Source organism: Labrus mixtus, chromosome 15 (genome assembly GCF_963584025.1).
Source record: "Labrus mixtus chromosome 15, fLabMix1.1, whole genome shotgun sequence".
Lineage (NCBI taxonomy): Eukaryota > Metazoa > Chordata > Actinopteri > Labriformes > Labridae > Labrus > Labrus mixtus.
This window is the reverse complement of record NC_083626.1, coordinates 4,114,353-4,137,853: the sequence shown is the minus strand read 5'-3', so window position 1 is coordinate 4,137,853 and position 23,501 is coordinate 4,114,353. Positions and strand designations below refer to the sequence as shown.

The 23,501-nt window shown below is 41.3% G+C and overlaps 1 protein-coding gene across 1 annotated transcript; it reads right to left on the bottom strand.

The window, feature by feature from the left end:
• Positions 1-599: 599 nt before the first annotated feature.
• On the bottom strand, positions 600-14,324 carry xpc (xeroderma pigmentosum, complementation group C). The gene is made up of 14 exons (XM_061057239.1): positions 14,010-14,324; positions 11,893-12,210; positions 11,660-11,762; positions 10,661-10,745; positions 10,401-10,558; positions 10,139-10,259; positions 9,921-10,010; positions 8,320-9,171; positions 7,542-7,702; positions 6,404-6,485; positions 3,599-3,730; positions 3,228-3,397; positions 2,336-2,429; positions 600-2,209 (listed from the first exon to the last, which is right to left on the bottom strand). The coding sequence occupies exons 1-14, from the start codon at positions 14,110-14,112 to the stop codon at positions 1,874-1,876; spliced, it is 2,805 nt and encodes a 934-aa protein (XP_060913222.1). The 5' UTR covers positions 14,113-14,324; the 3' UTR covers positions 600-1,873.
• Between the last annotated feature and the right edge of the window lie 9,177 nt (positions 14,325-23,501).

Below are 23,501 nucleotides of genomic sequence, written 5' to 3'. Positions count from 1 at the left end.
AAAAATCACCTCGAGGCGCTGGTGGCACAGTGGTTGGTGTGCGCGCCCCATGTGTGGAGGCTGAGGTCTTCCGGGCGGGCGGCCCGGGTTCGAGTCCAACCTGGGGCTCGTTTCCTGCATGTCATTCCCTACTCTCTCTCTCCCCGATTTCCGACTCTATCCACTGTCCTATCTCTCCATTAAAGGTACAAAAAGCCCAAAAATAAATCACTTAAATACATTTCTAATAAAATAAAATAAAAAAATCACCTCCAACTTCAAATCCATGTTCTTTAGTTTGCACACTATGATTTTTGTGACTAATCGATATAGGCCATGACCGTCTTGGCAGCAACAGCAAGACGGATACCAATTTGTTTTCACGTAATAACAGTTTTGTTTAAATCTAAAATAAACCTAACACCCATATTTCTCCAGTAGGGTTACCCCAACAGATGAAAGTGACATTTAGAAAACTTACATAAGATATTTATATGTATCCTTGAATCAATCGTTGGACACTGAACTCCTGGTAACCTCTGTCTGGATGGAGCCAGTTTAGCACAAGTCAAAATGTACCCACATGATCAAATGAGGAAGGAAACGTAAAAACAACAGAATGATAGCCGTGGTGAATATTTTATCATTTGTACTTAACTGTGTGATAGCTGATTTTAAAACCTGGAGATTTTCTTTATTTGTGGAAGAATTTCATTCTATTTTTAATTATTGTAAAATAGTTTTTGTTATAAAAACACAAACACAAATAAGGTATAACAACATTTATACTGGTGGTTTGACTTTTTTTTATTGATATTTAAACATTTCTTGCAAAAATACTTTTTCCGTACAAAAAATGATTTCCTATTTTAAATGCAGCCATCATCTGCTGCGTGGGAAGACACTTACATACACAAGGTGTGAAAGAATGACGGAAGTGTGGAAAGAGATGAGTGTGAGATCAAGTGCCTGAATGTGAAACACAGAAACACATAAACCCTCCGGGGATTTAGCAGCCTAACGAGGAAAAGGGGGAAGTACAGTGTTTGTGAGAAGAGACGGCGTGAGAGATGGATAAGAAATCATTTAACAGTTTCAATGATCCATTTTTCAACCTCAAGAGAAGGTCAACACGAGGTCACTTGAGCACAACAAACAAGTGAATGTTTTCATCGTCGGGTTTCATGCCAAACATTTGAGCCAGTAGCATTAGTAGAGCTCCGTTAGGCTGGTTTTAGAAAGCGGAGGGAGATTTTGGACACATGCCTCAGTGGAGATGATGAAACTCAACAGAAGCAGGTAGGTGAGGTAGTGCAGCTTCTGAGAGTTTTCAGCAACTTCAACTGAAATAGAAAATGTTCATCAGCCAGTGTTTGTCGTGTCTTTTTAGGCTCAGGTTATAAACACATTATACTCGCCACACTACTAGTCATGAATTCAAGTCTGTGTCGAAAATGTTTAAGCACATGAATACTTGCATGAGGGCTGAGAGTCTTTGTGCCATGCTGAACACATTTGAAACTGTAAGGACTCTTCCCTGTTCTCTCATTCCTGTTGACTTTGTTTACACAATGATAACACTGATTTGTTATGTTTTGCAGGTTTTACCTCAATGTCTCGGCATGTGTACTTAAATTCCATTCAGCTACCATACAAGAACAACTAACAACACAGCATAGGAGCTAGTGGTAATATGTACAGTGATGAGGAAATTGAGGAGAGTTGAGTTCATGAATGATCAGCACTGGAGGAAATAGATCAATCCACAGAAAACTACAAAATATTCCTTTTGTTCATCGTCTCTCTCCAAGGCCTGCTTTATACTGTTAAAGCAAAAGGTCTGCTATATTGGATCATATCAACCAATCTGAGGTGTAGCTTTGACATTCTGAAATCACACTTTCTCAAAGGGGAACATGTGCTTCTCCTGTCCTCTCTTTTCTCGTTTCGTTGTCGTCTTCTTCTTCAGTCCACTGATGCTCCCTCCGTCCTCCTCTGCTTGTCTGTTCTGAGGCCAGGACATGGCCAGCGTCTCTGAAGCAGTCTTAGCTCCTGGACTTCCATCTTCAGCCGCATCCTCCTCATCAGAAGATAGCCCACCCGTCTCCTCTCCCTGAGCAAGGCACGCCAGGCCCTGGTTCTTTTTGCCGTAGCGCTGCTTGAGCCTCTCTCTGATCTGGAGCCCTTTCACCAGCAGAGTCCAGTTGGATATTGCCCTCTTTTCTCTCTTCTGGAAATTTGAAAAAATTAAATGGTAATGCTGTATTTTGGTTTTAACACAGGATTTTTAAAGTACGAGTTCTGGCTTTAACTTGAAAGTGAGCTACCTCTTAACCAAAGTGCAAAACACACACACCTCTTTCTCCTTCTGTTTCTGAAGCTCTTGATCTTCTACCCAGGCCGCTCTGAGAATCTCCTCATGCTCCTCACACACAATGTAACCATCAGTCCTGAAACACACAGAAAACATGTTCACATACGATTAGCATGCTTTCATAACAGCTGTCATTATTTAAAGTTCTTTTGTCACCACGTTAGTCAGTAATTGACCCTCTGTGAGTAGATATCCCATTGTGAAGACTTAAATTAAAGATGTTAGATATTTAAAATCTCAACACTATGCAACTATGCTTACTACTATGCAAATGTTTGTAATGAGAGAAAACATGTAATGCAATTAAATAAGGGGAAAGCTGAGCACACAACAGAATTAAAAGCTGCTCATACAGCAGCATTTTTTTTTTACTAAATATGTGGATCAAAGCTCACTAATGACATGAAACCTGTTCATTTGGACCAATATAGCAATACTTGGATAGCAGAGGATCTTGCTTTGATAAAAAGATTAGAACAGCAATAAAAGCCATAAACAACAATCCTCCTTATTACACAGCACATGTGGGATTGTTAAGGCAGATAAGGGTTTAAGAATGGGAGTGAATGCAGAGAAAAGCCATGGAGACTGATTCATTTTCACAGCTCATGACTCAACCTCTTCCTTATCTTTGATATAAACTAAAGAATGTACAGCAGATGTTGTTCTGTGTCATGCTAGGGGTTGGGAAATATCCCTAATGGAAAAAAAATGAACTAGATGAAGAAATAAAATGACTCAAACAAAGTGAATGCAGTGCAGTTGTTAAACCCTGACGCTGGAGTGTGACTAAATAAACAGTACTGATCCCACTCCCCCTGCTTCCTTTGTGTTTAACTTCTGTCTCAGCGGGAGCTTCTCAGTGTTGTCTTACACAGCGTGCGAGTATCCTCCATGGAAGTCAAAGCCTGTGACCGCAGGGGCAGCGTCCATGTCCAGCTTCTTGGCCACGCGGTGCAGATTGTTGAGCCTCACATGAACACAGCCCACCGGTAACATACAGGGCTTAAACAGGTAGACGTTACCGTAGTCGTTACGAGGAACCTGAAAACAACAGACACGGACAATCAGGAAACAACACTATTACAGGAACTGGAGCTTGGGTTTTCATTTTTTTGTCATTGTTTTAAACCTCTGATTTCTCCATTAAAAAAATAACATCTGACTTCATATTTTCTATTGAAACAATTCTTTGTTGCTCTGCTGTAACCTTATATGTGCTACTACAGTGACCCCTTCTTTTACCTTCCCGTCCACAGCGAGAGGCGGCTGGTAGTCTTCAGTCTGCCACTCTCCAAACAGAGGCAGGTCTTTTTCTTCCTTCAGCTCAGACGCCATCCTGGCCTTACGGGAACGATTGGAGAAGCCCCTCACCATCTGACGGACACAGTGGCATTGTCATACACAAGGTCTTCTTATTTATGCTGATTATAAAATAGAACTAAACACAGAGACTCCTGTTTCAGTCTAAGTTGTGGCTGAACAGCGACTACACTACTGTGTCATTACAGATTAGTCTGGACCAATGAGCTGAAGCATCAACCAAGTCAGTGTAAGTGTGTATAAAAATGAGAATACCAATATGACTGACTGGGTATTTGTTTGAGTGTAAAACACTGTTACACACAGTCACTGTATGGTAGTCACAATACCATTATTTTAAACACTGTTTTGATAGCATTGCAGCAAAAATAGAAGTTACAGGCACCCGATATTGGGTCATTTGTTGTTGGATTTGAAGTGTCTACAAATGTAAATTCTGGTTGATGTTTTTTGTTTTGGATTTTAAAAATTTCCCAAAAAATCAGAGAAATGAAAAAGACCAAATACTATGAGTTTTCAGTTGTATCTTTCATCACTAGAAGTTCACTGATTTACACAAGTCAAGAAAAAGAAAAGGGGCAAGCAAACTCCTTCACGCTGTCTAAATTGCTCAAAAACATTGGCAGTCCATCGGTAATGAAGCATTGTTAATGTATTTGTGCCATTTAGACAGCATGCTCTGTCTCTCTCTTGCTGCAGCTTTGGCCTAAAATTATATAGAATTACCGTAGCTTTTTAAAGCTACGGTAATTCTTTGATAAGATAAGACATCTTTATTGTCACTGTAAAAGGACAACACAATACTGTTGGAGCAAGCCTGTAGATGCCTTACATCGGTAAATACAGTATACAAATACTAGATCCTAAATGTAATGATGATACTTTCCATCATTTAAATCAGTGTTTTTCAAAGTGGGGGTCAAGGTCCACCTGGGGGGTTGCCAGAGAGTGCCAGGGGGTCCCAAAAACTTGGAGGGAGAGGGAGTAAAATGGAACAAGAATAAAAAACTCGAACATTATTTGTGACAATAAAATAGTAATGTGTCTTATTAGAAGTTATTAATCAATTCATATTGGATATATGTTCTTTTGTGTGACAATTTTTTAAGATAAAAAAGAGTAACACAACACTACATCCGCTGCTCTGAGTGACACTGATATCTCAGTGAATCTGCCTGCCGCCTCGTTCTCAGAAACGTGCCTATAAAGATAAGACCAGCTGCAAAAATTGACTGAGCTGCAAAAGAGCCACAACCACAGAAGGCCACTCTGGCGTCTAAAGGGTGTCATTATGAGCGAGCACACAAAGTATGACTTTAATATATGAAGTAAGAATTGAAGTGACCAAATGTGTTCAAGGAAGTTAAAAAATGTTGCAAGAGGGGGGTCCCCGTCTGAGGAGGTTAATGATATATGGGGGTCGTGGCATGGCAAAGTTTGGGAACCGCTGATTCAAATCACAGATCCTATCATTCTAAAACACATGGTATTAAAAACATTGACAACCTAAGTTCACAGTAGCACAGTTAAAAATCGATTCAAAGAAGTCAAGATTCACATCTGTAATCTGAAAAATGAATCTCAATAATATCGTGAGCATCAGCAGCTGTAGAGCAGAGGCGGTTGGCAGCTGCAGAGCAAGATTTTGAAATTGAGGACGCACCACCGTCTTTTAAATTGGAGATGTGGAAACATTTTAGCTGAGAAAGAGGTGAGAAGATAACAGATCAGAAAAAAACTGTGCGCAAATATGTCAAGAAGACAGGGAACTACACAAATAGCACAACCAACATGATGCAGCAATTAATCCACACCAAGGCCAATCCCTACTGACACGCCGGTTTGCAGCCCCGAGCCTAAGAGATTACGAGGTGCATTGATCTTTTCAGGAAAAAATGAAAGGAATCTTTCCCAGTCCTCTCATACTTGTCTTCAGTCTCATTTTGTAAAATAAATCGTATCGTGAACTCAGTATCATGAATCGTATCAAGAGTTGAGTGATTCGTTACATCCCTACCTGCTATTAATTATTCATTTGATTAAAATGAGGCTAATACTACAGTTATCTCTGGGTTGCTCCAACATGTTAATATGTATTTTTTGGCCTTTTTATGCCTTTTTTGTAGTGACAGGACAGTGGATAGAGATTCAAGGAGAGAGAGAAAGTGGGGAACGACACTCGGGGAAGGCGCCACAGACCAGACCCGAACCCTGGTCGCTCACCTGGAGGACCGCAGCCTCCGCACAAACCAACCACTATGACACTGTCACCCCAGGTTGATCCTTCATTAAGGCCTGTAGCTGTGACCACAAATCAAAAAAAAAAAAACGTGAGGTAAACCTCGCTACATAGACCTTTCAATATAACAGCCAACAGATCACACAGCTGATGATATGACCTTTAACAGTTTAATGTTAAAAAAGATCCTTAATGGAAGAGAGGAGGTTCACTCTGTTGTTACCACATGACAACATCTGTGGAGTGTTGACTGACATCTGAAACAATCGACTGTGACCAAGCTCTCATATTGAGGTTAACCGTTTCTGATGTTGTTCCTCATTTTTATGAACATCCGTCATGACTCGTGACGGTTGTTAAACTGGTTTAGAGTTGAGCGTAGAGTGGGTTTGATCGGAGAGAAAAACAATACACAAACACTTGAACATACTCAAAGAAGAGAAGTAATGGATAAGGAAGAGAGAAAAAAAAAAAGAAGAACTCCCCACCTTGAACGGCTCTTCTCCTAGTCTGACCGTCCGAGCTTCTTTCAGCCACGTGTCTTTGGAGTGGAGCGTGTGCACACAATCCCTTTAAAGTAAACAACATTTACACATAAGAAGAATAACAAGAAATACTTTAATTCATCATACTTTAAAATTTGTCTTTGGAGATTCATGTTTTGAAGTTGAACACAAAAGCTAGAGGGAGATGACAGTTTAAGTGATCAAATAGCACCACCAGGTGGACACTGATGCACACAGGCAAAGCTAATTCAGACGAGTGAACAGTGGCAACGGCTGTGTTCCAATACCAGTTCTTTACACAAATTAGTATTTAAAGAGGAAATATTATACCCCCTTTTCCACCTTTTCAAACAGTCCCCTGTGGTCTAAATGAAACATCTGTGCTGTGCTTTGGTCAAAATATAACATGAATCAAGCAGCAGAGGAGGTTTGTGACCCTGTATAAACCAGCTCTCTCAGAACGCTCCGTTTTGGTGTGTGTGTCTCTTTAAATGCAATGACCCCCCCCCCCCCCCCCCCCCCCTGAGTTTTCCTGTAGACATCACTCCTCTGTAGCAAGAATGAAAATAGCAGACCTGCCTGCACAAAAGTTTTGTTCTAGGCTAGGGGTGGAGTCCATGGGTGGAGATATCAGGGGAGGGTTTTTTTTTTTAGACTTATGCAGACCACAAAGAAAGGACTGGATGGGTTTATTTCACATTTTGTGGGTCAGTAGACACTCAGGTTACCCAAATAAATGTTCAAAAACACTGTAAAGGTGGATTTTTCATAATATGCCCCCTTTAAAAATAAAATGATGCATATGTGGGTTACATGCAGTTCACCAAAAGATACTAGGATGTCATGTTACATGTTTTCACAACGAGTGACTGCTCTGGTGAAGCCTTAGAAATAAGTAAAATAATTGCATTTATATTTGACTTTGTATTTAATCTGTAATTCTGACTCAGGAGTATCCAGCACCTGAATAGCAGCACAGAAACTTACGTCACTAGAGCTAAGAGAAAGGATGCTTGACTGTTACAGATCAGCATCACAGACTCTACTCAGACTATGCAATGCATATGGAGACAAACTTATTTGAAACGGATTCAATGCTAATGTTATTTACATTACTGACCTGGAGTACACAGGCTCTCCCCTGCAGTATCCCAGCACAGTAGCTGATGACGGGTAGATAGCTTCATATTTCAGCAGGTGTCTCTGTAAGGCGTACAGCGGGTGGTTCTTGTACTCTCCGACTGAGATGGGCAGAGGTCTGTTCAGCAGCCTGTTCTGAAGCTGGGTGGACATCAAGAGGGACATTTAGGAGATACGCTCATCAGTCGATGAAACAGACAGGTGTATTGATGGAACCATCTGTCTAGAACTCTATGCTAATACAATACAATACAATATAATCGTTGCACAGCATATTTAGTGATTTGGGGTGATTAGGAATAAATTGAACCATACAGTAATGAGCTGCGGATGGCTTTGGTGCGTGGCCTGAAACATGCATATAATAAATCTACATACACTAAATCTGTAAATTATCCAGTGGACACGTTTCTGAAATAATGTGTTTCTCTCTGACATTTCCCTCTGGAAGAGAGGGGGTTGGGACAGAATGAGGCAAAGGAAAGCATTCACAAATAAAACCCTTAATGCGTCATACAAAATTCTAATAAATTCAAAAATATGTTGCTGCAAATTGAAGACGTGCAAAAAGTCATCAGATCTATCTGAGTAAGAGAATATAATGTATTACTGAAAAAATATATGGTATCAAATAAGTTTGTGCATGCTTGAGCTCTTGTGTTGCAAGCTGTACTTAACGAGATAAAAAAATAAATCTTCCGATCTCGCCTGTCTCATCATACTGTCTGTATGTCTACTTGTCTGTCTTCCTGTCTCACCTCCTTCTCCTCCTTTCTGTCCCTCTCGTCCTCAGGTCCCACAAAGGGCTCCAGTGTTTGCTCCCACCACTCTTCATCCACCCGCCTCTTTCTGGTCGATGTCATCCAGGTGGGGTCATACTTCCTTCCCAGGTCCTTTACAAACCCGTCGTTGTCCACTGACACCACGTACGTCACAGGCGCTGTTGCATTCTGGGAGCAGAGCTGAGGCATCCCGACACCGTGCTCCACATCCACGCAGACCCAGGAGGACGTTTTGTCCAGAAAAACTTCCAACCACTCGTCCGCTCCAGGCCCCTCCTTCTTTTTCCCACTCCTTCGCTTTGTTGTGTTGCTCTTTATTTCTTCTTCATCTTCCTCCTCATTCTCCCACTTCCTGTCCTCCTCCTTTACCTGGTTATTCCCTCCACCACTCTTTTTCTTAGAAGCTGGAGTATTCTTGTTGGTGGACACAGTTCTTTTCCCAATCTTTGTCGATTTAGCTCCACTCTCTGACTCTGCACTGTCCTCCTCACTTGATGCCTGGAATTCCTCATCACTAAGCCCCTCCTCCTCCTTCTCCTCTTCACTGTTGCTCTCCTCCTTGTAGCTGACTTTTGAGGCGATGCTGCGACGCTTGGAGTTCTTTGGCCTCTGCCCTGCTGACACGATGGCCTTTTCATCTTCCTCCTCCTTTATTCTATTTGTCTTAGCTTTCTTTCCCCCTCTGTCTTCTTTGGTCTTACCTCCACCTGCTCGTCTCTTGGTGCCTGTAGATACCTTTGACTCGGGGGGGCTGGCCTTGGAGGTTCCCTTGCCTGTGTTCTTTGCACTTTTTCCTGGGGCACTAGCAGGCGATTTATCCCCTTTGCTCTGGAGAGAGAAATATTAAGAACACTAACATGAGAACAGACGATGCTGAAAACATAAATACAAGCTTATGTTGTGTGATTGATCTTTGATACCACAATGAAAATAAGCCCTCAGGCTTTTTTGTGTATTTTAATCCTTGACAATTTATTTTTCTTACATGGAGTCTGATATGATCAGCCTGTCATGTATGTGTTTAAAATTTGTCAAATAAATCTATTTATCTTTATCTATAATCAAAAACCGGTATTTGAAAAACAGATGGATGCTAGGTTGAAACAGTAAACAAGAAAAGTTATTCATAAAGGGTTAAAATAATTAACAGAGTAATGGTTATTCTGTTAAAGGACCAATATATAAGATATCTGCTGAATTAAATGATAAAATGACCTCCCTCATCAGACATTGAGGAAACATGCCATGTTGGAGTGCTGGCTTTTTTGGACAAAAGAATAACTAGTTAGCGCAGCTACAAGTTACCTTACATCCATAATCTATCTCTTTGCTTTAGCAAATTGAAAGAGCTTTAATTTCAGAGTTAGAAGTCAGCCAGAAGTGTTATTTAGGTGATCAAAGTTAAATCAGAGACTCAAGCTGTTATGTAAGGTATGAAACCACTAATTTTAAATGATGATTGGTTTGCTGTCATACTAATATATTGAGTAGCTGGGTGAAAGGAAGTACTCCCTGAACTCTTCACTGCAATCTCTTGACTAAGCACAGTTTCTGTACTCTGGACTTTGTTAGAGTACCTTGGCTGATGGGGCTTTGAGAGGAATCGGCTGCAGAGAAAGAACCAATCTGCAGAAGAGCTGCAGAGACCTCAGGACCAGCAGTAACAGCTGCAGGAAACACAACACAAACAGACGGGACCATTATTACATATCTGTCCAATTTATTTCACCTTTGTTATGTCACTCAGAGGCTGTAGATATCTTTCAATGAACCAGCCTGGTAGAAAAATACCAACATGAGTCATCTCCTGGTGGTTTTTGGCTGACAGACTGGCTAGCCGCCTCCCCAGCAGAGCCCAGGGGTCTGGATGCTCCTCACAGGGAAGACTGGGGTTCAGAGTGAACGTAGCTTTGAACCTAAAAGTGAGGAGCGAGGGAGAGAAAAAGATGGAGAATGAAGATTTACAGGTTATTATTAGACCTGTAGTTTGTTATCAGACTGCCATTACACACTGTGCCATATAAAACAGCTTGAGCTTCAATCTCACAGGCACACACCACTTGAGTAGTCCGGAGAGGTAGTTCTGGTCGATTCGCTCCTTGGCGACCATGGCATAGTGAGGGGGCAGAAGCGACAGAGTGATGGCCAGCAGGTCCGGTTCGCGGCACAGACGGTTGCGGAACATCCCACTGGCTATCAGACACATAAGGTGGACCTGAAAGAACCAATCACAGGCTTTAAAGATTCTGATGTGGTAAGACACAGGATTAGGAATCAGCGAGAAGGTAAACAATGACATAAATCAGCGTGTGTTCACCTTGTGCGTGTCTATCAGCTGGTCCTTCTTGAACCGGTTCACCATCCGCTTCAGATAATTCTCAAACTCTGCCTGCCTCTTTTGCCTGACCAATGACACATCAGGATTGTTGGAGTAAAACAGACATACAAATAAATACATTCTAACATGCTAATTGGCCTTTTGAAAAGCATAAATCAAGACACTAACAGATTAACAAAATGAAGGCTTGCCTCCATTAAATGAGGATCCAAGCAGACATGAGACAGCCTAGTTTATGACTTCACATAACGACACAGAGGTTACATTCTCTTTGAGTTACACATTGACTAAGAACACAACACTTTAAGGAAGTTCTTCTAAATACAAATAAATGCTTTTTATCAAAGATGGTTGGGCACTTTAAACATTCTCAGCTCGCACAGTCTCACTTTGAAGATGTTCAGACTGAACTGTAAGAAGTGTCCTCAAATCGTCTCCATGACAACGTTCAGGTGAGATTGAACAGCTCCAGTTTAAAGGATTTAATTTTAAAAACCTGACAGTTGTTGCTGCTTCCTGTTTGTATGCAAAGCCAGCACAATGCAATGCTGGGTTTATTACAGCTTTGTGTAGCCTTACACATTTTACAGACAACAACACTAACACTAGTTAAGATAATAAAAATATCAGAATCAGTATAGATATCGTTACATAAGATTGATCAGAATCTGATTGGAACTGACAAAAAGTTGATCGGTGCATCTCTGGTTATTATTTACAAGTTTGTAAATAATGTATATTTATCTCAAATGAATATCTTTAAAATTATCTTTGATTTGTATTTATTTGAGATTTTAGTGTCATTTATTTAAAAAATAACCCCGTGAACACATGCTGAATGGATTATTAATGTTTTTATTCTGCATATTTCCAGCAAACATTTGTATTTTACAAGATATCCAAGCGATAATGAATAACATTGTCAAATCATCTCTCACATGTTGTATATTTCAGATATATGCACAGATGTCCACTCACCTTTTCCTGACTTCTGGAGTCTCGATCTCTATCTCTATCTCCACAGGCTGAGAGGGCAGGACCGGTTCTGGAGGTTCAACTGGACCCAGCGGCCCAGACAGCTCTGAGAGACACAGACACACACTCACATTATCTCTTTACTTTACTTTCCAACCCGCTCTTCCTACTGGCTTAAAAATTAGTTCAAATGTGTCATCAGAATCATAAAATATTTTCTGTTTATCGGCACACACCTTCCACTTCTTCCCAATCATCCCCGCTCTCCTCACTGTCCTCCTCCTCCTCCTCATCTTCTTCTTCTTCTTTGTTCTCTGCTTTTTTGGCGTTCTTGTGTTTAGATGCAGGTGGTCTTGACGTCACCATGTCAAAGTCGTCACTGTCCGAGTCCTCCTTCTTAACAGATGACTGGAAGTATTTACTGGTTCTGACAGCGGCGGTGGTTGAGGATGCGGTGGACGACGAGTTGTTCCCTGCAGCTTTTTTTGCGGAGGAATGAGGTTTAGGTTGAACCTTTCTCTTGAGCGTCTCCTCTTTGTCTGTGATGTCACTACCTGGAGGGACACAAAGGGAGTAATGATTACATCAAGGAGGGTTGGTTAAAGGATACTCTTAGGTGGTCAGTATTCTTCTTCTTCTTCTTGAGCCCTTTACAGCTGAAGCATCAACAAATCTGTGTTGTATAATCAACTGAAACAAACAATACCACTGTCATCTCGCCTAATCTGTCTCTGCACTATATTAGATATGTTTAGCCCTGAAGTAATAGTTAAAGGTAATGGGCGGTTAAATTTAGATGACTGTGTGATTAATAATAATAATAGATATTTGATTGAGATATTGAGCTAGTAAGTTAAAGGCAATACCATGAAATGGTCAAGACATGGACTCCCATTCTTTGCAACAATGGTCAGATAAGAGAGATTTGTAATGTCTTAAAAATGACAGAGCATCTAAGACTGAGGGGACATGTTTAGGTGGCAAATAGAAGAAATGGATTATCTATGACACAGTGTGAAATGCATAAGGACTAATGGCACATGAACTGCAAGATACTGGATTGGTATACTCCATTCTCTGATAATGGACTGCTGTAATCCTGACTGTTTTATTCTTGCCTTTCTCTGGTCTTTTCTTTTCTTAACTCATCTTCCTGGTTTAAAAAATAATTTAAAAAAAGTTTGCATGCATTATACTTTCTTTCTTTTGAAGAGCAAACAAAAATAATTAAGTATACAATACTTTATTGGTGTTGCTAAAACAGCTTCTGACAACAGGATGTTGAGAGATTTAAATGAATGGGTGTCACTGTTTATGAATACGTTATCAAGAAAGGCTTAGAGAGGCAGGACAGACAGCCCCCCCCCCCCCATCATAGTGTGATGTGTTTTTAGTAAATACAGCCTGGTACTTTAATGCTGCTGTCATGAAGAGCACAATTCAGCCAAATGTTCCCTGACAGACACAGAAATACTCAAATGATGACAGAATCAAAGAGGCAGAGCAGCCAGCTGATGAACACTCACTAGTGTAACGTGTAGCCTCGTTAATGATCACCTCAAATGATGCCTGGCTTCTTTTTTTTGTAGATGAAAAAAAAACGTTGTGTACATTAACTGTAATCTTTATGTCTGGTGCATGTTGTAAAAACCACACAAGACAGAAACAAGTCTCCTTGTCCCACACTCACAAACATGTTTCATGTTTTTGATGAAGTGGGGCACAGATGTGGATCTGGGCCGCCAGCAGATCCACTTCAGTAACCTTCCACAGCTGCAGTCTGCTTTCTCTAAAAGTGTCTTTTATGGTGGCAACAACACTTAAAAAAGCCACATTTATGAACACAAACCAAACAACAAGGACATTACCTCTATTCTTAGTGGAATCACATTGCAATTATGTTATTTGAAAAGATTGTGTTGTACAAATGATTGATTTCAAGCTCATTTGTTGACATTTACTGTTGAAGGTTTGAAGAATGATTTTCTCACATGTGTTTTATAAAGTCTATTGGTATTTTCAATCACACTACTTATTGGGAATGTGTCTGTTTATTTACACTGGCAACCAGCTCTGATGACTAACATTGCAAACCTTCATCTGACAGGATGTATTCAGCAGGAATCATGTAAATCATTCCTTTCCGTCACATGATCAACACAAAGTAACCAATATCTACAGTCTATGAAAGTAACACATCCCTTTGAATGTCAGCAAGCCGTGTGGTATTCCCATTCATTTGTCTGCAAATTTTACACATCCTTTACATCTGATTGGGTCGTTTTGTTTTTACTCATTTATTGGTAAATGGCAGGACAGTCGGACTGATGAGTGGATTCCTGACTTCTCATACCTGTGTCTTCCTTCTTCGCTCTTGCTTTGGCTCCGCTGTTCTTCAACACCTTCAGTTTCTTTGTATCGGCCTGTGTCACTTCACACTCTTTCCTCTTTGCCATGTTGGCTTTCTATCTATCCTCTATCGTTCTGTTTTTTAAATTACTTCCTTTAAATGTGTTTTTGGTAAAAACAACACGAGCAGAAGTCACTCAGCTTTCCACATTGGTTTGTAAGACGGCAGGGAATCCAATCCAAAGCAGTTATCCAACATTTCACTCCGCAGCTTTCATAAGAGACAACGCAGCCCGGCTGTTTTGGAGGCAGGGCTCTGACGTCACATCCGCCTCTTCTTCTTCTTCTCCACCACACATTTTACAACTACAGTCTATGTCAAAGACACCTGAATTTAAATAACAAAAAAGGTTCTACACACCTTTAAAAACTCAAAGAAGCATCTTTTTAATATATGTGATTATCTTAACGGAGAAGCTGTTTTGTTTTGTTTTTTACGCATTTTTGAGTGATGTAGTATCACATTTTGGACACAGGGAGGCGGTGTTGTGCTGTATGTGAAGCTTTACCAGTACAACTGATAAAAGAAATGCTTAAGATTTACCTCTGTGTTACAGCCGTAGACTGTAAATATGAATTAATCAATTATTGGTTACAGCTGCTCCTTATCCCCCTGATATTAAAAGTGTAATCTTGAGCTTTGACACATTGATAACTACTCTCATGGGGTTTCATTAAAGACACATTGATACTGGTTGGCTAAACACCAATAAGGTTGGTTATTTTTTTATTAGAAGCATTTAGCCAGAGGCAAACATGAGTTCAAAATGTGAACAACTCCAGTGACCGGATCCACCGCTGGCATTAAAGGAGCAAAGCAGATTTTGTTCATGTTTTATCTGATTTAGAACTGATCCCACATGTTCTTCATTTTCTAACAACCATTTCAGGAGCACAGAATAAACTCAGCTTTCTCCAAAGTCCTGACAGGCCACACTCACCCCTTTGGGTTCAGAATAACACATTATTTTAAGATAATCATCATTTTAAGGATTTCAGAGGCTGATTGAGTTGAAGAAAAACTGCAAGTTTAAAAAATATGCCATCTTGTGGTATAGTTTTCAAAGTGGTATGTAGCCTACAGTGTAATGAAAACTTTGTATACAGTGATGCAAGCCAATCAGTAAAGTGTGCAGAGCTAGAGGTCAGAGAGCAACACTCCCTGAAAAGAAAACTTGAACAAAACTGCCTCTATGAGTAGTTTAACACTGAAATACTTCTCCATGTTACTTCTTATTGTATGCCAACAAGGTTGTTTTAAAATGAAAAAATATCCAGACTGAGGATTAAAGATTATAAAATACTGAAGTCTTGTCAAAATGTAACTTTAATATTATTGTGCGAAGATTTTTATCTGTAGATCATTATCTGACTAAATCCATTCAACTGTCTCAGAAGCCAGGTCTAAAAAAACAAGTAGTCATAGGTCAGAAGGATACTTCAAATCAGCTTCTACCATTTCATATCATATGAAGCAGATGATACAGATGCATGGTCTCTGTTTGTTTAATGTTTAACTCAGTGGATGAATGTTTAGTATGTTGTTTCACACCATAAAGAAGTTCAATGTTTTGCAATCTTATGGGTTAAAAAGATGTTTTCTTACAATCTTCTCTGTTCTAAACGGGAAATCTGTGCTCTAATACGGTGACAAACCTGTTCATTGATGTAGAGCTCGTCTGTTTTTAAGGTATTGTAAATGAGTAGTTAATTTAGAGCATCATAGAATCTCAGTGTCCTCTTTCTGACAGACATCATATTTGTTTTAATTCACGTCCTTTTAGTGTTTGTTTCCTCACATGTATAAGTAGAGGTTTTCAGACTGCACTGGGTTTAGATGTGACTGTAATCGTCTCTCTCCGTGTGAGCCATTTCCTGGGATTGTCACTGCTTTTGCACCCGCAGTGTGTGCTGAGAAACTCTCGTCATCCCACTGGGACCATGAATAAGAATGATGTGGGTAAAAGACCTTAACTGTTTTATTATTATTTTTTCCAATCTGCAACGGTTCAGTGTGATTCACCTGCAAAGAGTTCTGCCTCTGTGCTCCAAATCAATTTGGTTCATTTCATTTCAATTTAATTTTCATTCTGTTCTGATTTGATCCGTATCGATCATGGTGTGGCAGATGTGTGTGTTTCACTTCAGAGAGCTGTCTGTCAGCTGATACAGTCAGACAGCTTCAGACTGACTCGCTGCAGTATAGGGGCCCGATGGGAACAGGGGACCATATCAGTCCTCAGCAAAGCATGTACCAAACATAAGCAGACCTATTGCATGCATACGCATAAATGAAATCATGTTTAAGAGCGCAGCGCATGTGCATCCATATTTCTGTGTTGACAGGTTTTCGCTTCACGCTCTCCTGGATGTGTGCATGCATTTATTGCCTTCTGTGAGCATGTAAGCTCTTGAGAGTGGGCTTGTACATACAGCTGTGCGTATGTGAGTGTGGGTGTATGTGTGTGTGTGAGGGGGTGACAGAGCCCACAGTCAAGTGCGTTGTGCTCCCAGCGCCGTGCATGGCTTCCATCCCTATATGAACCATCAGTACAGTCAGATAGGAATAAAAAGCCATACAGCGCACTGGGCATTGGCAGGACTGGGTTTTAAGAGCAAGGGCATACACACACACACACACACACACACACATGCAAATGATAGATGGAAATACATTTATATAAACCCTCTGGGGCCTGCAAAACTGGATAACAGCAGGCGAAGGTCACAGTCACCTGCAGAGGAAGACATACAGCTTATGGAGGAAACTAAACCCTGTCCACTGGGTACACTGGGAATATAGCATCATACTGGTCCATACTGAGCCACAGACTGACCAGCATACACACAGTGTGTGAGAGAAACCCATTAAACCTCATCATGGAGGAGTGATCACATTTCTGGAGTTAAGGAGTGGCAACATGTGTGACATCTACCCAGAAAGCCCAAATCTGTGCTCTTTATCCCCTCAGTATTGTCTCCCAGGCAGCGGGCTCTCCAACTGTGCAGCACTGACACAATCAGATTGAACTTTATTTTTATTTCCTAAGAATTTGAACAATCCTGACTTGTTAACCTCTTTACTGCCAAGTTGTACATTTTGCAGTGACAGAAAGTCTTTTAGTTTGCTGCTCAGGTCATTTTATTTTTCACTCCTGTATATACACACTCCCTACTAGAACATGTATTCTTTAACTGCTCAACCAATACTACATGATTTCCCCTCCTTTCAGCTTTCTCAAGGGCACCAATAGCAAACACTGTTAGCACAGTGGAACAAGTGTTGGCATCTATAATCCACAAACCTGTTCCCGCATGGATGTTTAGACCTTGAAAAAAGGAAGAAAAGAAGGAAATAGACACTCATCACACTCTAAAAGATAAAAACAGCTTTCAAACATGGAGCAAAGAGTGTCCCATGATGCAAATGTAAACTTTTGCATTTCCATACAATGTAAACAGTTTAAAACTCATAGATCGTATATTGATCATGTTCCAAGCTTGTTTGTTTTAAACCAAATGCTTTCAGATTCACAAACTGTTTGTGCTCTGTGAGATTTATCTTAAACAAATGTTTCCTCTGTCTGAATGAGTGTATTTTAATATGTACAGGCAGTTGTAACTCTTCTCTTCGTGTGAGGAGCTCAGGCTTTTTATGCAAGTGTAAATCCAACTGTGAGGATTGAATTAACGGGTCATCTCTTCCACCAGTGAGCTCTGTGCACCTGTTGTCCTCTTGGATAGTATCCTCATGCTGCAAACTTTAACCAGATTAACACATTTTAATTAAACCTGTTTTCATTTAAACCTGCCAAAGAGAGGTTTGAACTTGAGTTTTATGAAACAAAACAACTTTTTTTTTTCAACTCCATTAAACCAGCATGGACAACCTCTTCCTTGAGGAAGCTGTTTCTGGAATATTTATCGATAAAGTTACACTGAATTTAAAGATCATAAGACTTAATAGACTTAATGTTTGGGACATTTTAGCATTAAACATTATTCAGTAATCCCTCTCCTCTTCCTGAAATACATGTTCAGTCCTGCGTTATTGGGCCTCATGAGCTCTAAGAATGACTCAGATAATGACTGAGAATTTGGCAAGTGACAGCATTAAAAATAGAATAGCCCCCCCCCCCCCCAAAAAAAAAAAAATCCCTAAAAGTCTAGAGAACAAGCCTGTTTTATTATTGTTTCTTACAGAAATAAAGCCCGATAACCCCTTCCTGACGTGCCTTAAGAGGCTTCACAACTTCAAGGAGCGGATATGAAATAAATCCAATTACCGAGCTGTCAATCAGGCCCCTAATTAGTACGACTCCGGCAGACTAAGTGGCATCAAAGCTGGAAACTCAAAATAGAGGCGAGGAGAGACAGAGACAAAAAAAAACCCCACACAAAACAGGAAAAAATCGTGGCAGAAACATAACAACTACCGCAAATAAACCATATCAGACGCCACCCCCCTCACACAACCTCTACGCCGGCTTCTATTTAAGGATCGTCACAGAAAGCAGCTCATGATGCAAAAAAACAACAACATAAGAATAAGAGGAAGAAGTGAGAATCCATGCATTCAAGCCGGGACACACCGTGTCCTCCTACGCCTCTGCACCCGCGCTCCATGCGTCCTGCGCCGGGTTGCTGGAGCTCCTGAGCCACGCCGGCTGATCCGCTCCAACAGGATCAGGCTTCAAACAGGTGGGCTCCGGCTCCAGGCTTGTGCTATGGCTCGGGGGCTCAACAACTGTCCAAAATACAAGTTTTTTTGTCCCTTGATCAGTCTTCCCGTCCAAAGAAGAAGGGGGTGGCTGATGCTGCCGCTGCCACCGATGGATATGTGGAGTTTGATCGCCCCTTTACGCATCTGTGCGTATTTCCATTCAGCGGCAGAGGCAAACAGACAGAGAGAGTGAGGGAGAGGGGGAGAGAGAGTGAGAGGATAGGGAGGGAGGTGGGGTGGAAAAGGAGAGGAGAAGGAGGAGGAAGAAGAGGGGGTGTAACAAAAGCCCCTGAGTGAGGAGGAGCCAGCAAAAAAAAGAGGGAAGAGAGAAAAGAGACCGAAAAAAGCAAGAAGGGGTCATCATCATACCTGAACAGGAGACCTCCCTCTGCTTGTGTGTGTGTGTGTGTGTGTGTGCGCGCGCGCGGTATGTGTGTGTGTGGGGAGTCAGACAGAGGGTGTGAGGGAGGGGAGGCTTATGTCGCCTCAGTGACGCGCTGTGTTAATAAAAGCTGGGCAGAGGGGCTGAATAGGGCTCTTTTCTGTCTCATTCAAATACCGCCAGAAAGCACTTTCATTCTGCTGATAAAGTATAGAAAGAGAGAGGGTGCATGTGTGTACTATGCAGGGGGGAGTGTGCGTGTGACTGCGTGTTTGAGTGTGTGTCCATCTGCATCCCTCTCTCTCTCTCTCCCCGTCTCTCTCACTGTCTCTCCCCTGTCGCTTTCGCTGGCATTTACACTGCGAACAGCCAGACAAACAGACGGCTGGCTGTGCAGCCTGACCGATAAACAGAAGCTCCAAAGTCAGACGAGAAAGTAGACATAATAAAGAAAAGAAGCAGGAACGAAAAGCCAAATCGAATTGGAAGCATCTATGAGGTAAAACAGGCACAAAATGTGAGAGCGGAGAGGGGTGACAGAGCTGCAAAAAGATGGATAAAGACAGAGAATAACCGTCCTTGGCACCCTCTTTCTAGAGGGCAAACAAAAAGGAAGCAGCCCAAAATGTCTACAGACAAGTCATAGAGACGCGCAGCATTACACAAGATAAAAGGGAAAACAAATAGGACAAGAAAAGGAGAGAATAAGAGAGAGAATTTGGGAGAAACACTTCACAGGGATGAAGTGCTCTTGGTCTCCCCCTTCCCCCCCCCTTCCTCCTCTTCTTCCTCCTCCTCCTCCTCTTCCACCTCCTCCTCCTCCTGTTCTCAGGGGCTCGGCTGGAGTTGCATTCCAACGCGTCGCTCTCAATCCCTGTTACTCCAGGCAACACAGTTCCTTGATCTGGTCCCACGTCATGCCGGGCAAAGGAGGAGGAGGAGGAGGAGGAGGAGGTGAAGGTGGAAGCAGTCACAGGGGTAGTGGAAGACAGGATTGATGGTAAAATGGATAAGAGGAAGAGGTAGGGGTCAGGTTAAGGGAGGGGGGTGAGAAGAAAGGAGGAGGTAAAACGGCTAGAGAGGGAAGAAGGGGAGGAAAGACAGCAGAAGGGTTAAAAGAAAAAGGAGGGTAGAGCATAGCAGAAGAAAAGGAGGGAGAGGAGAGGTGAGAGGGGGCAAAGGAGGTGACAGAGGACACAAGAGGGGAAGACAAGAGAGTAAAGGCCAAGATATGAAAGAAGACAGGAGCAGGTGAGAGGGAGGAGGGAGGGAATATGTGTAGGAGGTAAAAAAAAGAAAAGCAGGGGTGGATGCAAAAGAAAGTCAGAAGATGAAGTATCCTAGAGGAGTGTTGAAGTCGTAACACTCCCAACCTTCCCCCCAGTCCTCGATCGTGATTATAAGAAAATTAAAAGTAAAATCACTGTTAAGGATCATTTGCTTCACTTGAGGCCATTAAAGTCAGATGGGTTTGTTCTGAGCTGCCTGGTTTAATAAAGTTCAATAAACGGGAGTTAAATAGGGTGAAGAGAAAGATGGATGGGTCTATAAAGAAGACAGAGAGGTGACACAGCACACTGTGGCTGGATAGCAGTCAGAGAGTTGCTGCGTTTGTTTTAAGATGCTTGCAACGGCAGACAGGTGTGAAGACAATAAACCCCCCAAAGAATGTTTAAAAAGATTCAAAGCAGCTCACCAGGATTAGAGGAATAAGAGCAGATATATTTTATTCACATTTCCATCTTATCTTGATGACATTTTGGATGGGAGTGAGAGTTTTAAAAGATGTGTTAAAGGGATATTCAGATTTTGTTTTAGTGAAACAGGATTGTTTGAGGTACTTCTCAACAGTCAGTCTACAACCTGTTTCACCTTCATGAGAAACTGGCAGGAGAAAACTGAGCAGTGCACAACTTTGGACAGGCTTTGCAGTGAAAGCCGTCTGTATCAGTTTAAGTAAACACTGTATTCTTTAAGGCGGGGATAGTTGTGCATGTGTGAACAACCAGAACAGGAGGATTTCATCGGCAGTCCTCTCGAAATGTTCAGGACGGCATGTGTGAAAACAGCTTGGCATTCAATTCAACAAGTAACAATTGTAGCTGGGCTTGTGGTGCTCACTATTTCCCGAGGGAAGCATCAGTCACTTAGTATTTAATTACTCCATTATTTTCACACCCTAAGTCACAAACCACTGACTGACCTCTGTAATCTATCAAAAAGCTGCCTGTAGCATATCATTCTACAATTCTACAATTCATTTAGCAGACGCTTTTATCAAAAACGACGTACATCAGCATATGGAAATAATGCCCCATGGAGGGGTAATCCAAACATTAAAATGGTGTACATTTTCCAAGGCAGTTGACAACTTTGCAGGTTTCAATTCAAACAAAAACAGCATCAGGTCTCCAAGTGAAGTGAAAGATGACCTTCAGAGTTGATCACCACAGACAGGATGGAAGACAGAATCTACATTGTATGTGGTTGCTGCATTTAATGTGGGCTCAAAGACAACAAAGCGGTAGCTTCAGGAACAAGACTGAAAACATCTCCAGTGAGTTAGGTAAGGAAATGGACACAGTTTATTCTGAAACCTGAAAGGCCATTGTAAGTTCTCATCAGGAGGAACAGTAGCATGTTACATACTTGAAAAGCCTTCAGGATGAAAATCAGCTCAGATAGGGTCGCTGAGCTGGACTCATAGCAACTCTCCGCTGTCAAGCATGAATAAGACAGACAGGAATCTTTCACAACATGAACACATGGTTATATAAGATTGTCCATCACTGACAGCTACCTTTAGGACTTATTTTAGGCTACATAATGGCCCACAATAGGTGGGGTAGATCGAGCGTTCTTAGATCTGTTGTGCTTGAGCGGAGGATGGTAATGTGGTAAACCATTTATCCGGTACTCCGAGGAAAGTAACAGCAAACAGGATTATTGCAAATGGTGGTTATTGATCCATGTGAAAGAGGAGTGGGGGGGTGACGAGGACGGCTTAAATGAGAAGGGAACTAAAGTTAAAGGTCAACTCATCTGGGTTTTGAAGGCCAACCCTGATACCAATATTTGTCACTGACTTTAGAGTTTATCATTTTAATGCTACACACAATGACGAATATTCAGTTTCTATTCCAATGTGTTTCTTTTCACAGCTGGCAATCCTTTGAAAAAAATATTCTCATCATATCTTGCCAGTGAAACTCCCAAACCAATCATCAAAGACTAAAAAGCTCCTTAATAACAGGCTCAAAATGGTCAATCTGACACATCACACTACTCATCACAGCGACAGTAAGAATAGAAGATGGAAAGAGAGATGAATCAAAGGTTGAGATTTTCCTCATGTAGATCACAGCCACTCACGTCTGGATGTCAAATAATGTTCATGCCCAGACCTTATTTTTATGCATCAAACACACCCACCAAAGCTTGTACGTCATGGGTACCCAATGGGAAAAAATGCATTGCTTACTCATAACCTTGAAGGTCATAACTACATTTTGCTCCTACAGTAAACCACCAAATACCAAGGCTCGTCTCGAAATAAATATTCCCCAAGATTTGACATGTTGGGAACTTACTTTGTGGAAAATAATTGATAACAGATTAGACTTTAAAACACAATGAGGCTCTGAAGTTTCTCCATTAAAATGAGAGTAAAACATGTTTGCATACAACGACAAGAATTTCACAGTGACAGGCTGCAGACATGTCTATCCCTGTCAATTCGTAAACATCTCTTAAAGCAATAATGGACACATGGAAAGTGCCCTGCTTGGGTTCATCATGGCTCAAGTGCAAATAGGAGGGACATGTCAGGGTAGTCTCCCGCTGTGAGGTTCATATGTGAACTGCCAAGTCAGGAGAATATCCGGAACAGTGTCAACTTAACCAAATTAACCAAGTGGCTTTTGTGCTCACATCTGGCCAAACTTTACCATGGTGTTACCACAGCTTTATTGCTTTTTAGTTTGAACAGTGATATGTAAGAGTTTTGGCAGGTGTAGATAATATCAAGGCCTATTGTCCTGCTCACAGAGGCAACAGATCAAAAACACTTCTTTGTGTTGTTCTTGACCACATGCTAGCACACTTGTTTGTCCTCTAAATTTGAATTAACTGCGTTATTGTCAAGGGATCAAAGAAATTCTGTACTAAATTTTGGCAAGTAACTCTTATAAATATGAAGACTCTCACAAGTCGGTGAAGGACTTAAACTTAGACGATCACAGGAGTCATAAGGCTTCATCCTCTGGGGACCATAAATGTCTGTACCAAATGTTACGGTAATCCATCAAAAAGTTGAGACATTTGGAGCAAAT

Bases quoted from the DNA above. Each gene is read 5' to 3' on its own strand.
- xpc (XM_061057239.1), bottom strand. From the start codon at position 14,112: ATGGCAAAGAGGAAAGAGTGTGAAGTGACACAGGCCGATACAAAGAAA. The intron at 10,260-10,400 runs GTGTGTGCCTGT...CCTCACTTTTAG, and splicing joins CTCTCCGGACTACTCAAGTG to GTTCAAAGCTACGTTCACTC. The intron at 6,486-7,541 runs GTCAGTAATGTA...TTTACTTTAAAG, and splicing joins GGAGAGCCTGTGTACTCCAG to GGATTGTGTGCACACGCTCC.